The following is a 13,464-nucleotide window of genomic DNA, read 5'->3' as shown; positions in this document are numbered from 1 at the left end:
GATGACTTGATGTGTAATTCTCGAATCTGAATAGAGGTTGCTACAAGTGCGAAAAGAGACGATAGCTTGACGGAATTCTGCCAGCGAACAAGGAGCCTCGTGATGGACAGAACTTCAATAGAGCGAAAGACACGGAGGAGATACAGAAAAGGAATGAACGAGCCGTCTATGGATCCGCAGGTGATAATGGTTAATCTCTTCAAGTTTTGATAGATGCACGACTTCGATCCGGGCGGAGGGAGGAGCGCTTCTGTGTCTCCGGAGATGCGAAGACGATAGAGAGAGAGATGAAGGAGATTAGGCAGATGACCGAGAAGTTGTCGCAGATTGAAGACAGTTGCTTCGCCGAGCTCGTTGGGGTGTCCACCAGGTTCAATGACGAGATTCCTGACGAACGGGCCTATGCGGTTTCGAGAGGACAGAAAATACAGAAGGTCCTGCAACGATCGTCCGTCAGGCTGGATCTGATAACAGATCACGCTTTCGAAAAGATGATGTCGACAAGCGGGAAGCCATTGCTGGCATACGAGCGAGCACAACTTGAGTGAGTTGACGTCGTTGTGAAGGTGTTCAATGACCATGTCGGTGAGCTCTCCGGGAAGGTCGATGTCGACGGTCGTCATGACGCAGCTTCTATGCCACCATGCAGGGCCCCCGTCAGTTTATGTCAACCAGTCAGAGTCCAGAAACCAACCCTTAGAATGACTTATGTCTTCGCCGCTCGGATGCTCACTCCTTGGTGGCGACTGCAGTGGTAGAGCAAGAGTGTCGGCCTTGTTGTCGAGTACGTACGAGCTCGCTCAGCTCGGAGGACTCCGGACCTCGGCGCCGAACGAGCGCGTGGCCGGAAGACGGGCGCTAGATCAACTCTGACGTCGACCATCATGGAGAGGGACTTGCCACCGGAGATCTGGAGACTTGCACTCGAAGCCCTTCCACTGGAAGACAAGAAAACATGCTTGCTCGTATCCCGCCCCTACTACACTATCGTCGTTGCATCTCTATTTCGCCATATCACCCTCCACTTCGGGCTCTGGCAGCCGCCAGCGAGCGAAGACCTTTCGGAGCTTGTCGACATGAACAACCGTACCTGGGAACTCTTGTATCATATATCAACTACTCCGTCCTTCGCGAGGCACGTCAGAAGTCTAAGCGTGCATTTCTACCCGGAAGACAACAACTTTTGCATTTTCGAGCTCCGTAAGTGTGTGAGCTGTACGGATGGTCACAATGCTTATCTCTGCCGACTCTGCAGGACAACTTGGACAAGCAATCCATGCACTAGCACCCTCGCTCTGCTCAGTAGATTGGTTTGGTTCACCACCCCCCAACCATTCCTCGCTATTACGCTCTCTTGCACAGGACACCGGTGCCACGCTACAGCATCTACGTCTCCCGTACGCCCCTTTGATTATGTCATGATAGGATTATTCGCTCATCACCCACCCCGTTTAGAATCGAAGTGGTCTCAAACGACGCTTTGGTCTCCTTCACCAACCTCCGCTCGCTTGTCTTGCATCCTGAACCCGATCACCTTTGGGACCTTTACCACACCAACCTGATCCAAGAGTCTTCTCTGCAGTCTGTGTCCTCAGTGGTATCCACCAATGCTCCGACTCTACATCACCTATCAGCGGTTGGTGATCTCGTCATGATGTTCCCTCCCCGTGCCTTCATAGACGTCATTGTCTTGGAGCTCACACATACGGGCATTCTTGATGGGCTTGCTCTCATTCTTCGACACTGCGAGCGCCTGTGCGATCTCACCCCGACACCCCGTGCGATCATGCCATCCACCGTCTCGGAGCTCTCTGAGGCCCTCGTCCCGGACACGTTACCGTTTCTCGAGTCGTTTAGATTCAACTTTACAGAAGAAGCCTCCCTACCGCCGATCCTCAGCAAGTTCCTTGCTGGACGGCGCATCTTGAAGCGTCTTGACATCAGTCCCGCGGACGTCGAAGATCGATCTTCGACGGGTCTCCCTCCATCCCAGCCGATACTCGACATACTACACACCCTCCCTTCCATCAAAGCGCTCGCGCTCGGGTTCGAGGCCGAGATCACAACCGAGACGATCGAGCAACTCAGCTCGTGCGTGCCAATGGACATCAACGCGTTCCGCATCGGCGGGTCCGTCGTCCGTGATTACTTCATCGAGAACGCATTCCTCTCTTTCGTATGTTTCCGTCCCGTCGCGTGCAACCGTTGGCTCACCCACCGGGCTCGCCACTGCAGGTGCGCTCCAGAACCTCCCTCGGCTACCTGCACATCTTCAACCCGCACCCGGTCGGGATGGACTACAAGCTCCAGCTCCTCGAGGACCCGCCGCCCGCGCTCGAGCTGTACGGCTTCGGGCCGTATCTGCGCTGGCTCGTCCCCGGCCCGGACGGGCCCGACGCGTATCCGCCGCGACAGTGGACGGAGCACTGGCCGCCTCGCAAGGTCACGTTCCGGACGGTGGAGGACTTTGGCTGCGCGGACTGGGAGTGGCTCCTTCGACACAACGGGCAATGGGACTATTGTACGTGTTTCGCTTCTGGGTGTGGTTCTGCGCGGGCTGATTTGTGTGACGCAGATTCTATGCCGCCGGGAGCACGTGTGCAGCTGTAGACTAAACTCGCTCGGGAAGATGTGGCGGGACTAGAAGGCAGAGCAGCGTCAAGGTCGATGCCTTCAGTGCGGGGCGACTCCGTCGCCACCCCTTCCCAACATGGGTAATAGTAGCTTGAGTGGCGGATATCCCGCCACTCCGACTTTCTACCTTTTTTGCCTTGTGCTGCGGCCTTCGTCTCGCCTCTGGAGGAACAAAGCGAAAGAGGCTATCCAGTATATATAAAAGAGCGCGCGTTCCTCACTCACCACAACAACGTCTTTCTCCTCCTCCGCACCAGTCGACAAGTTCACCATTCATCCACTCTCGCACCATGTCGGAGCGCACTTATACCACCCCCGCATCCGTGACGACCCGCACTCAGCTCACGCACCCGTACCCGCCTATCGACTGGCGCTACCAGACCGAGGTGATCGTCTACCCACGGCGCAACGCGCAGGTCCTGTCACCAGACACGGCGAGCCCCCCGCTCTCGTACACACCATCATCGGCGCCGATCGTAAGGCCCGCAGCAGACCCCTCAGCGCGCTCTCCGACGCAGCGCGTCGCGGAGCTGCCCGCCGCGGCGGCCCCGATGGGCGAGGTCGACCCGAACAAGTGCCCGCACTGCAACTACACGAGCACCCGCGCGCCAGACCGGCGCCGACACGCGGAGACCCACACGGGCGATTCGACGCCGCCGCGGTGGTTCTGTAACGGGCTGCGACCCGCGGAGGCGCGGAAGCGTGGGATCAACATTGAGGGGATGCCGGTGTATATTATCCAGGGGCAGAAGAGGGTGGGAGGGTGCTTGATGGCGTTCAGCCGGCGCGACGCGATGCTGCGCCACCGGCGCACGTCGGGCGGGCAGTGCTTCGGGAAATGAGATGGTGGTGAGGGAGATGGAGTGGAGGTCAACGTACCTTGTCGGGCGCCGGCCCCTTCTTCCGCTTTTGGTTGTTTCGCCTAATGAAGTATAAGTACGAGGGGCGATGGGAATTGGATTCAGAGGCGTACCTTCTCCGCATCGAGAGCACGTTGGATCATCTGGGTCGCGAGGGAGCCCTTGGGCCTTGACGGTTGACCTCGGCGACGGGCTGTGGCGGCACGAGCTACCCAATCGTGTGGTCTCTACTCCGACGACTTTTCGGTTTGACGGCAATGGGCGCCATCGCAGACTGCTCACCGCTCACCGTCACTGCTGCTCGCGCGGGTGTGTTGGAGATACGCTCAAATTCCGAGGCACGGTACATTTCGTTTTACGGTGTATACTGATGATGGTTCCTAGCACTACAACATATCAAGAAACTCTGACTTGATTTCCATCCTAACTCCAAGTCCCTTCGTGGCACTTAGGGAACGTCGCCGTGCCGCGTCTAGCACACCGGCTTCCTGTACACCATGAGTCCAGAAAGACCCACTGTTAATCGATCAGGATAAGCAATTACTCCTGGTCGTACTATAAGGGGAGTACTCACTCGCGGCGCTCGTTCCGTTCGTGGTCGTGAAGCTGCCAAATGCGAGCACGTCGGGGGTGTAGAACGCCTTTCCTTGGTTGCTTCCGTCCCCGTTCCCGAACGGCTGTCGCTCAGCGTCAGTACCTCAGTGATGCGCGTGCTCGGGCGTGACACTTACCCCCGCGGTGCGCGTCGTGATCTTGGCGGTGTCGAAGATGACGAACCCGATGCTGGTCACCAGCTCGCGGTTGTAGTACGAGTGCATCCCCGCGCGGCCAAACACGCCCACCAACACTTCGGTGTCTCCGAGCGTCACGGAGCTGACAGGGGTGCTGAGGACGGTTCCGTTCGTCACCACGGACGTGCCGCCGTTGGCGAGTCTGTACGTGACGGTAATCCCGTCCACCTGGTACCGTCCGGAGCCAACGGTAAGCACGCTTCCTAACACATTGAAGGCGGGCTACGTACCACCCAACCGTGGGCGAGGTCGATCTTCTTGACAGGGTTGGAGGCATTGAGCGTGTTCTTCCCTGTATTTTCGATGAGTCAACGACACTAGAATGGGCCATGCGCAGGGAGCGCTCACCGCTGTCATTCAACACCAGGTTTCCTATCAGGGAGCAAGGTCAGCGGTCTACCCGTTAACGTATCGCGTCAGTCCAACGACTCACCGGCGCCGTTCAGGAAGAGCAGGCCGTCGTTCAACGTGCCCTGGCTTCCTCCGACGAGAGCGGTTCCCAAGTAGCTTTGCATTGTGTGCTGACGGGCAAGTAGTGGACGAGTGGGAGGCGGGGTGAGTCGATGGAGGTACCAGAGTCTCAGCCCTCTTTTATGCACATTGGAAGGTCCGCACGAATACTCGGAGTCGTACGTGGCCCCCTCTGTGCGCCAAAACGCGTCCACATGATCGTCTTCCAGGCGGGCTTGGCACGTATCCGAGGCAGAAGGGTCGCCGTACTGACCCCTGAGTGCCCAGGTCTTGCACGGTATTGGTGGTGCTCGACGGATACGTATCAAGGACAGACAGAACTCGGCTCGCGCTGCCTGGAAGCAGGAGCGCGTGACCGGGATATTCGCCTCCGTCCAAGGGACGCATCTTCGCCGTCCTCCACAAAGTCTTTACGTGCGACGTATCCGTCCTGGTACCTAAGTTGCACACTCCCGTGACGCGGACAACGCACGGCATGCGTGCGTATTACGACATACCTGTCTTCATGATTTGGAATGTCCTAGAGCATCTTACAGACTCTTTGGACAGGGCATCGCCGCTGCAGCGACGGACATGAGAGTGCTAGGCTGGGGCTAGAGCCCGTGAGGCGAGAACAAGCCAGAAGGGAAGATAAGATTAGATAAGGGAGTCGAGTACTAAGTGCACGAGGACGATCCAAAGACATACCAAGACTTAGTTGCGTACGAACTCAATTCTCCACGCAATGCCACTCCTCCGCCGCCTGCCTCCCTGCGCACGATAATTGCCGGTTCTTCAGGTGTCGTGTCAGCGCATCCTTGCGCGAGAACTCCTTCATACATCCCCCAACCATCGCCCGCCCGCACGCTGCCGCCGCCCGCACCTCCTCCATCGGCACCGCCATCCTCGTGTACTTCGGGTCGCCGGCGTAGCGCAGCGGTACCCCGCGACACGTCCAAACGACGTCAGGTTGACCGTGGGTGGCAATATGCCGCTTCAAGTCTGGGGTGCGGCGCGAGTGCTGGATGAACGGGCAGTGGGGGCACTTCCACGGGTTCCTGGATGTCGTGGCGGTCGCGGAGAATGCGGCAGGTGGTGCTACGGCGGGATTGCGGCGTCGGATGGGCCGCACAGGAGGAGTGGCGGGAGTCGTGGGCTCCTCGTGGCTGGGCTGTTGGGCACGAGGCGATGGGGAGTGGGCAAGGGTAGGGGACGGAGACGACCCGTAGAACGACACCGAATATGCATCTCCCGCAGAGTCTTGGGTACTTGCAGGAGACGACGCAAAGGAGGAGAATGCGTCATAAAGGGAGCCGGGCGATGCGACGTCGTCGAGGGGGAAAGGTTCGTAGAGCGTACCGCACGGCCAGTCGTCGCTCGCCGCGAGCGCGTCCGTGTAGCGCAACGACGAGAGCTCTTCGTAGGAACTGAATCTCTGCGTGGATCCGCAATCGATGCCTTGTGAGAGATGCTTGGAGCCCTTGAGGAGGGCCGGGGGCTGGTCGTCACCTAGCGCACCGTCCAACGCCGAGTACGACGATCGGAGCCGATGTTGCGCAGCAAGCCAAAGACGTGGTTCATCTTCGTTGTAGCTTGCACCAGAGGAAGGCGCGACGTGGAGAGGGAGGAAGTCCGCTGGGGGAGCGGTGGTCGAGGTCGAGTGCAACGGCGGATAAGCCGCGAGACTAACGATCGGTGTTGATCGCTTATGTAACACTAACAACCCGACTAGTTACTCACTAGCGGGGCTGCAGATCGACCGTGGATGGCTCCTCGATGTCGTGGGAAGGCTTAGAAGTAGCATCGTGGATGCTACACTTGTCTTCTATGCTCAGAATTTCCGGAGAGTGGAAGGAGAGGCTGGTGTATGCGTCAAAGAGGTGCTGGGTGAGATGCATGTCGATTTGGGCGGGAAAAACGATGGGGACGTCGGATTTTCGCGGGGGAAGCGGTGGGAGGGGAGAGAGATGGGTGGGTGGCACGCCCTGGCGCACAGCGGAGACTCATGGCGGCGACGGGAAGGGTCTGGAGGACGGGTCGAGAGGGGAGGGGTCGAGAGGTGAATGAGAGCAAGATGATCTGCCCACAGCGGATGGATCTGAGCGGACGGCGTGAAAGGTGGCGATGCTTACGCGTGGCTTCTGCACGTGGACACCACGCGAGCAGACGCGGGTCGTCGCGTTGTAAGCGCCGACTGACAGACGAATTCGGGCCCTACTTACGGCGTGTGCCGCCGCGTACTATGCGAATTGGGGACGGTTATGGCAAGTCAGTGCGGTTCTCGCTGAAAAATCTTGCGCACGGTCTGGTTACTCACCAACGCCATCAACTCATCCCCTCATTTCGACCACTGGGGTCAAATCGGGTTGGCGTCCTGCTTTGAGCGCTTCATGCGGTGCGGCTACTTCGTTGTCGCAACTTGAAAGTTGAAACAGAGGGCCCGGCTGGTCGGATGTGGTAGTGGTGGTGCTGTAATCAGGCGTGGTTACCTCCTCAGGCCTCAGCGACCCCGCGGGAGACGTGCCCAGGAGCAGTGTGTGCAGGTGATGAGTGCCCCCATCATCGGGCATGGGAGCCTGGAGAAGGATCCGCATTCTATGCGACGTGGCAAAATCGAGCAGTCCGGAGGCTCTCGTGCGTTGAGGTGTCCTGTAGACGTTGTGCGCGCCCGGGCCCGGCGTTCCACCGCTCCCACGGATGTTGAATGGTTGGCGAATCCAGCGAGTTTTCTTTGCCAATACACAACGATACTGGGCAGGAAATACGTTTAAAATTGCGCTATCGGCGATATGACTGTGGAACAAGGCGGTGGTAGGCCCGCACCCGAAGCCCACTAAGTAACGAGGCCCGGAGTAGCACCAGTGGTCTCCCTCGTGGTCGGTGCTCAAGATAAGCCTGCCAAGTAACATGCCGGGCACAAGAGCTTGTTTGTTTGTATTGTTTGTATCCCATTTATCGCCCGTGAGGGCGGAGCCCTATGGTAGGCGGTACGTACGGTAATTACAAAGCGGGGAGGGCTAGCGCATACGGGGAGGAACAAGAGCTTATCTGCCAGTACGAGCATTTGGAAGGAGCTACGTGGGGTGAACGGGGGCCGGAGGAGGAGGAAGCAACAGGAGAATGGCGGAGGATTTCGTGAACGCCACCTCATTTCAAGCTCCGACTTATATACAAACAGCCCCGATCGGTGTTGCTGAGAATCTCCGCCATCTCCGCTTGCGGGGCGGAAATGCCTCGCCCTCGGGTCGCACAATTGGCTCATGATGCGCAACCTCCATATACTTTCCTCTCCCCATCACCCACGGCCGTCCTGTCTCCCTCGTCTGTTTCCATGCTTCCATCCACGTCTCTTCCCTTTCTTCCTGCGTGCAAAGGTGTCGAGTGTGAGGTCTTCTCATGAAGCTCGACCGTCCTTGTCGCAGTTTAGGACAACAGGCACCGCTCGCGCTCGGGGACAAGCACAGTGTTCATAGGTATGTCAGTCGCTCATAGTGAGCTATGGATGGGAAGAGGCTCTCCCCAGCCCACAATAGCGTCGTATTGGTTCTTCAAGATCATTCCTCCCACTCGCCACACATGCTCCGGGCTCCCAGTAGTGCGTATTGGCCTTGCAACGTTTTGCCCTCTTTTTCATGCTCCCCACAGGTTGCAACGTGCACGTTCGACTTCCACCGTCGCTCTCGCCGACCAGCACTATGACTTCAGGTCCTTTCAGTGGTTCCCTATGCTTACTGGATGACTCTTCGTCAGCATCACCAAGCAACCCGTTGCCATCGGCTTCCACGATGCCCCCGACATTCCTGCCGACGGGTCTTCTGCACACCCTCGCCATATTTCCTGATTATCAAATACGCCCGGGTGTGGAGTCTCCCGACGCCCCAGTCGTTTTCACTCGGTGAACGCTTCCCATGGACATCCATACTCGGGAACCGTACATTGGTGAGTCAACGAGCTCGGATGCGGCCCCCCGCGCTGGACCGATGATGCGTGCCCGGCCTCAGACCTGCAGACGTTGGTTGTAGCACGAGGCGGCCACCCATTGGCCTGATTATACAGTGCCTAACGTGTGGCCGTCTGCTCACTCCGCGCTCACGATCTGCACCTACGCGGTCGCAAGGTCTTTCTCATTTTTATTCTAGTTACAGACCTCGGACGGGAGGCGATTGTCGCGTATCCTGTCTCCGATGTGTACGGCTCGAAGATGGCGACGGAACGTCAAAATCTTGGCACACCGAGCTATCGTCGCGACCATGTGATGACTTTGCTTGGCGCCATCCCGAGGTCTCCACATCATCCGTGGCTCCCGTGTACGACAGTTTCCTTTTGGTGATCCCTCATCGCGTTGCTGAGCACTCAACGTAGATGTTGCTCGATAACACTTTCATGTATCAGTACGTATGCTCGAATCATAGACCTTTTCAACAGAATCAGCAGCTATGGCGCGTCTGTGGTGTATCCTGCGGCACAATGGACATGGGCCGACCCGGCTCCGCGCCCTCACTGGAGAGGCACGCATCGTCGAGCGACAAAATCGCGAGGAGCATGACGAAGTACGCGCCCGCGAGCTGGATCATGTGTTGCAGCGCGCGGACGGGGTGCTGCGCCGCGTTCGTGCGCTGCAGGAGCACGTCGTACTCACGTCGCGTTCCGCGGACGAGCTCGAGCGCGGCGACGAGGAGGACAATGCCGATGCGCGAGTCCGTGAACGCGCCGTGCGAGATGACCCGCCAGGAGTTCGAGAGAGAGAGCTGTTGATCGTCTTCCGGTTCCGCGGCATATGTGACGGGCGCAGTGCGGGACAAGCGAGACGAGCGCGGCAGCAGTCGCACTGGCCAGGGATGAAAAAACTTTTGTCTCACTTCCCCAGTCCCGACGAGCCGCCGAGAGCGCCATCTGGTGCCGCGTTCCATCGAAGTAGCACCACATCACTTGGCGCTCGGATCAAGGAGGCGCGGACAAAAACGTTTTCGTCTCTGTTTGCTCCAGGCAAATAGAGTCTCAATCCGCGTTTGCCGGTCACCGCAGCGCGCACAGTGCAACAGCGATACCCGGCCCACCGCCCGAGATCAGGTCGGAGTGCCCTGCTGCAGAGGCTCAGGGTTTCTTTCATCCGTGTATAAATGTCTCCTGCGCCCACGATGCACTTCGTCTGCCTGTGCCGTGTTCACTTCAGCTCCTACTCTTCGCAGGATACCTCGCACTATGGCCGACTCGGCAAACGTTGCATCGCTCAACCCCTCATCGGCGGATCACGGTACAGAGAGCGTCATTCAAGACCCGGAGAAAATCAGTGCGAAATCCGAATCACGGGTTGAACTGGGGCGAGTATCAGTGGAGGTAGCGAAGGACGATGGTGTGACTAAGGTGGAGGCGTTTAGTATGTTCTTTGCTTCTCCAACATTACGACATCCGCTCACTTGGTCTCCAGCCCTTGTCTTTGGCAAAGGATGGAGACTGTGGCTTTTTTGGGCGTCAGTACAATATCCCCGCTGTTTCCTGGCAGACTCACGGTGACTCCTGCAGGTCCCTCTTTATGATGCAGTACGTGATCTCCCTCGCAAGTGGGACGACCAGGACGTACATACAGTACGCCACGTCTTCGTTCTCCCAGCATACCATCCTCGGCACCATCTCGGTCGCAAGCTCTCTAGTGAGCGGCCTCTCGACGCCGTTTCTGGCTAAGGTGTGCATGAATGTCTCCCGGTCTTGCATTTTTCTAACCAAGCGTAGCTTGCAGATCTCGCCGGGCGTCCTGTGGCGCTCTCCATATCCGTAGTTCTCTTCACTCTGGGATATATCATCATCGCGGCCTCCAAGACGGTCGACGCCGTCGCAGGAGGAGAGATTATCTACGCCCTCGGCAGCCAAGGGCTGAGGTTCCTCACCGGCATTATTGTCGCCGATATAACCTCGTTGCAATGGCGCAGCGTCATTTACGAGCTCCTCATCGCAACTCCTATACTCATCAATACGTTTGTCTCGACGTCCATCACCACCGGGATCGCTGCTGATTCAGCAAACGGCTGGCGCTGGGGTGTGAGTTTCATAACGCCTCCATCTTCTCTATGATTCTCATGTTTCTAGTTCGGGATGTTCGCGATTTTGGTTCCTGTGACCCTCAGTCCCGCGTTGACGCTTCTCTTCTGGAGCGAGCGGAAGGCGAAGAAGCTGGGAGGTGTGTTCACTTTGGCTGCATTCTGGGCGACACAAGCTCACGCATTCTGTTGGACAGTGCTATCGCTCACCTCAAAGCACAAAGCTGTCAACAACGGTGCACACCTGTCAATAGCTCGGAAGGTCATCGCGAGCTGGAACGCCATGGATGCCCTCGGAATTCTCCTGATCGGTTTCTCGTGCGCGATGCTCCTCATCCCCCTCACTCTGTCGACCACTGCGAAGAACGGCTTCCGTAATCGTGAGTGTCTCGCGCTGCACTTTCTTCATCTTCGCGTCGCTGATCATGAAGTAGCGTCTCTCGTTGCAATGTTTGTCGTCGCAGGCGTCCTTCTGATTGCGACAGTGGTCTGGGAGTGGAAGTTCACATCGCACCCGATCATGCCTCGCCGCATCTGGAACCGCACGATGATCTGCTGCGCGTTTATGGAAGCCGTCTATTTCCTTTCCAGCCATTTGTTTTCGACGTACCTCAACTCGTGGGTCTATGTGGTCAAGAATGACTGGTCGGCGAGTACTCGAATTCCAGATTTTTACATGCACGCTGACGAGCCATGACAGCTCTCAAAGTACACATACTGGACATACATCCAGACCGTCACTGGCGCCTTCGTCTGCATCCTAGCAGGCTTCCTCATGCGCTACACCCACCGCTACAAGTACCTTCAAGTATTCGGTCTCTGCGTCCGCATCATGTACGCTCTCACCTCCCCTCTCCTTTTCTGCACCTCTCGCTCACTCTCCACCCTCATCCGCAGCGGTCAAGGCATCCAGCTCTACGCGCTCTCAAACCCGTCCACCATCGTGCTCGTCCTCAGCATCGTCATCATCACCGTCGGCGCCTCCTTCCAGATCGTCGGCTCCCGCGTCGCAGTGCAGGCCTCGGTCCCGCACCAGGACATGGCGCTCGCCACCGCCCTCCTTGGGCTCGGCGCGAGCGTCGGCGGCGCCGTCGGCTCCGCGGTCGCCGCCGCGGTGTGGAACGCCGAGGTCCCGCGCCGCCTCGCGCGGCTCCTCGGGGACGTGTACGGCCCGGAGGAGCGTGCGCGGATCTTCGGGAGCATCGTCGTCGCGCGCAGGGTGCCGGAGCACGCGCAGATCGTCGAAGGTGCGTCCCGCGGCGTCGTCAGGCTCGGGCGTCGTGCGCTCACGGGGGGGCCGCGCAGCGTACAATGGGGCGATGCGGCCGCTGTTCGTCGCGGCGCTCGTGACGGCGGTCCCGCCGCTCGTTGCGGGATTGCTGACGGAGGACTTCTACCTTGGGACGCGGCACAACGCGATCGAGGACAAGGAGGTCACGATGGGCGTGCGAGAGGAAGATATTCGGGCGCGAGAGAAGGAGATGGTGGAGAAGAAATGAGTCGGAATGCGGCTCACATGGTTCCACTGGGCTTGGCTGAGTCTTCCCGCTGCGAGATTGTGGTATGGAATTCAGTGATTCCTTTGGTATCAATAAAGCTGTCCAAGGTCGAACACCGAACGCTGCTGGCTCCGAGTCTCAAGCGCGCCACGTGAGCTGGACCTCGCGTGGATGAGGATGAGGAAGACGAGCGCGCGCGCAAGCTCTACGGAAACGACGCCCCCCGCGATGACGATGGGAGAAGAAGGCGGGAGGGTACGAGGGGCGAGGGTGTGGCGACTCGAGCGAGGGCGCGCGCATCGAGTGCACGTGGCCAATTAGTTTCACGTAAGCGATTGACTCGCTACTGGCAGCCTTCTCCTACTACTTCCTCGTCTCCCACTGCCCACCCGCACTTTCTATAGTCCATGCCCCAATCCTGGCGTAGCGATTATCGTTGAACCGCGCGCGAGGCGGTTGACCCTTCGCGAAGACCCCGGGCATAATGGAGATGATCCATGCAGACCAGTACTTTTCACTCAACAGCTCTCTCGCTGCCGAGCCTAGCGGAAATCCTGTCTCTGCAGATGGCCTATTGCATGGTGCGCTCTCTCATACATCCCGCGGTTCTCTGCACGATGGAATGTCCTCCCATTAGTACGCAGCCAAGGATGAGGGCGGCGATGAAGCTGGGGCAGAATATGGTGGGCAGGTGCGGGAAGATGTGCTCGTGCCTTTGCGCGGCACCTCTGGAACCCATATCTCTTGTGCGCAGGGATACAGCCTGCGGAAGATTGGCACCAGTTCGATGGCTGAGCGTTGGGCAAAGCTTATATGGATCTGTTGTATGTTCTTCGTTTCTTTGCACGCATATTTGCTCCCTTCCTCCTCTACGTGCCTCTCCTATTGGTTCCCGGAAACGCAACGAATACGCTGTCCTTCCTCCACTCTCCGTGTCCGATACCTCTTGCAGCCAATGTCTGCTTGAGACAGAGCTGTCCTTGACTGCAACCACGGCTTCACCCACGTACTCTCTCCGAAGTCGGCGCGTCGGCGACACCGTTCTGGCACGCACGCATGCCTGCTTTGTGCATTGATCGGAAAGGTGATCGGCACATCGCATGCGGGGAGAACGTGCTTTGGGTTGACACCGAAGTAGGAGGAGGACCTCGGAGGGAATCCGCCAATAATCACAGTGCGTCCTTGCTCCAGCGTA

General features: G+C 58.2%; 7 protein-coding genes across 7 annotated transcripts; 3 read left to right on the top strand and 4 right to left on the bottom strand.

Moving 5' to 3' along the window:
* Positions 1-380: 380 nt before the first annotated feature.
* BXZ73DRAFT_49211 (uncharacterized protein) lies at positions 381-623 on the bottom strand (the record flags this gene model as incomplete). Its single annotated transcript, XM_048020205.1, has 1 exon — positions 381-623. A coding segment is annotated over one exon (243 nt), but the record flags the coding sequence as incomplete, so codon positions are not given.
* Positions 624-884: 261 nt separating this feature from the next.
* Positions 885-2,610, top strand: BXZ73DRAFT_102844 (uncharacterized protein; the record flags this gene model as incomplete). Its single annotated transcript, XM_048015380.1, has 5 exons — positions 885-1,200; positions 1,256-1,397; positions 1,456-2,176; positions 2,236-2,521; positions 2,576-2,610. 5 exons carry the CDS (start codon positions 885-887, stop codon positions 2,608-2,610), a joined length of 1,500 nt encoding a protein of 499 aa, XP_047876347.1.
* A 575-nt stretch (positions 2,611-3,185) lies between these two features.
* Positions 3,186-3,476, top strand: BXZ73DRAFT_49287 (uncharacterized protein; the record flags this gene model as incomplete). The annotated part of the gene is made up of 1 exon (XM_048020221.1): positions 3,186-3,476. One exon carries the CDS (start codon positions 3,186-3,188, stop codon positions 3,474-3,476), a length of 291 nt encoding a protein of 96 aa, XP_047876346.1.
* Positions 3,477-3,966: 490 nt separating this feature from the next.
* Positions 3,967-4,800, bottom strand: BXZ73DRAFT_102842 (uncharacterized protein; the record flags this gene model as incomplete). Its single annotated transcript, XM_048015379.1, has 6 exons — positions 3,967-4,010; positions 4,069-4,171; positions 4,226-4,453; positions 4,516-4,577; positions 4,634-4,657; positions 4,719-4,800. The coding sequence occupies 6 exons, from the start codon at positions 4,798-4,800 to the stop codon at positions 3,967-3,969; spliced, it is 543 nt and encodes a 180-aa protein (XP_047876345.1).
* Positions 4,801-5,465: 665 nt separating this feature from the next.
* On the bottom strand, positions 5,466-5,792 carry BXZ73DRAFT_49373 (uncharacterized protein; the record flags this gene model as incomplete). Its single annotated transcript, XM_048020240.1, has 1 exon — positions 5,466-5,792. A coding segment is annotated over one exon (327 nt), but the record flags the coding sequence as incomplete, so codon positions are not given.
* Positions 5,793-9,162: 3,370 nt separating this feature from the next.
* On the bottom strand, positions 9,163-9,628 carry BXZ73DRAFT_102840 (uncharacterized protein; the record flags this gene model as incomplete). The annotated part of the gene is made up of 2 exons (XM_048015378.1): positions 9,163-9,563; positions 9,595-9,628. The coding sequence occupies 2 exons, from the start codon at positions 9,626-9,628 to the stop codon at positions 9,163-9,165; spliced, it is 435 nt and encodes a 144-aa protein (XP_047876343.1).
* A 309-nt stretch (positions 9,629-9,937) lies between these two features.
* Positions 9,938-12,269, top strand: BXZ73DRAFT_102839 (uncharacterized protein; the record flags this gene model as incomplete). The annotated part of the gene is made up of 10 exons (XM_048015377.1): positions 9,938-10,112; positions 10,164-10,206; positions 10,259-10,418; positions 10,466-10,771; positions 10,820-10,910; positions 10,968-11,150; positions 11,205-11,401; positions 11,471-11,604; positions 11,668-12,017; positions 12,076-12,269. 10 exons carry the CDS (start codon positions 9,938-9,940, stop codon positions 12,267-12,269), a joined length of 1,833 nt encoding a protein of 610 aa, XP_047876342.1.
* Between the last annotated feature and the right edge of the window lie 1,195 nt (positions 12,270-13,464).

This window comes from Epithele typhae, assembly GCF_022376455.1.
Source record: "Epithele typhae strain CBS 203.58 chromosome Unknown BXZ73scaffold_35, whole genome shotgun sequence".
NCBI classification, from domain to species: Eukaryota; Fungi; Basidiomycota; class Agaricomycetes; order Polyporales; family Epitheliaceae; genus Epithele; species Epithele typhae.
This window is presented reverse-complemented; position numbering and strand designations above follow the sequence as displayed.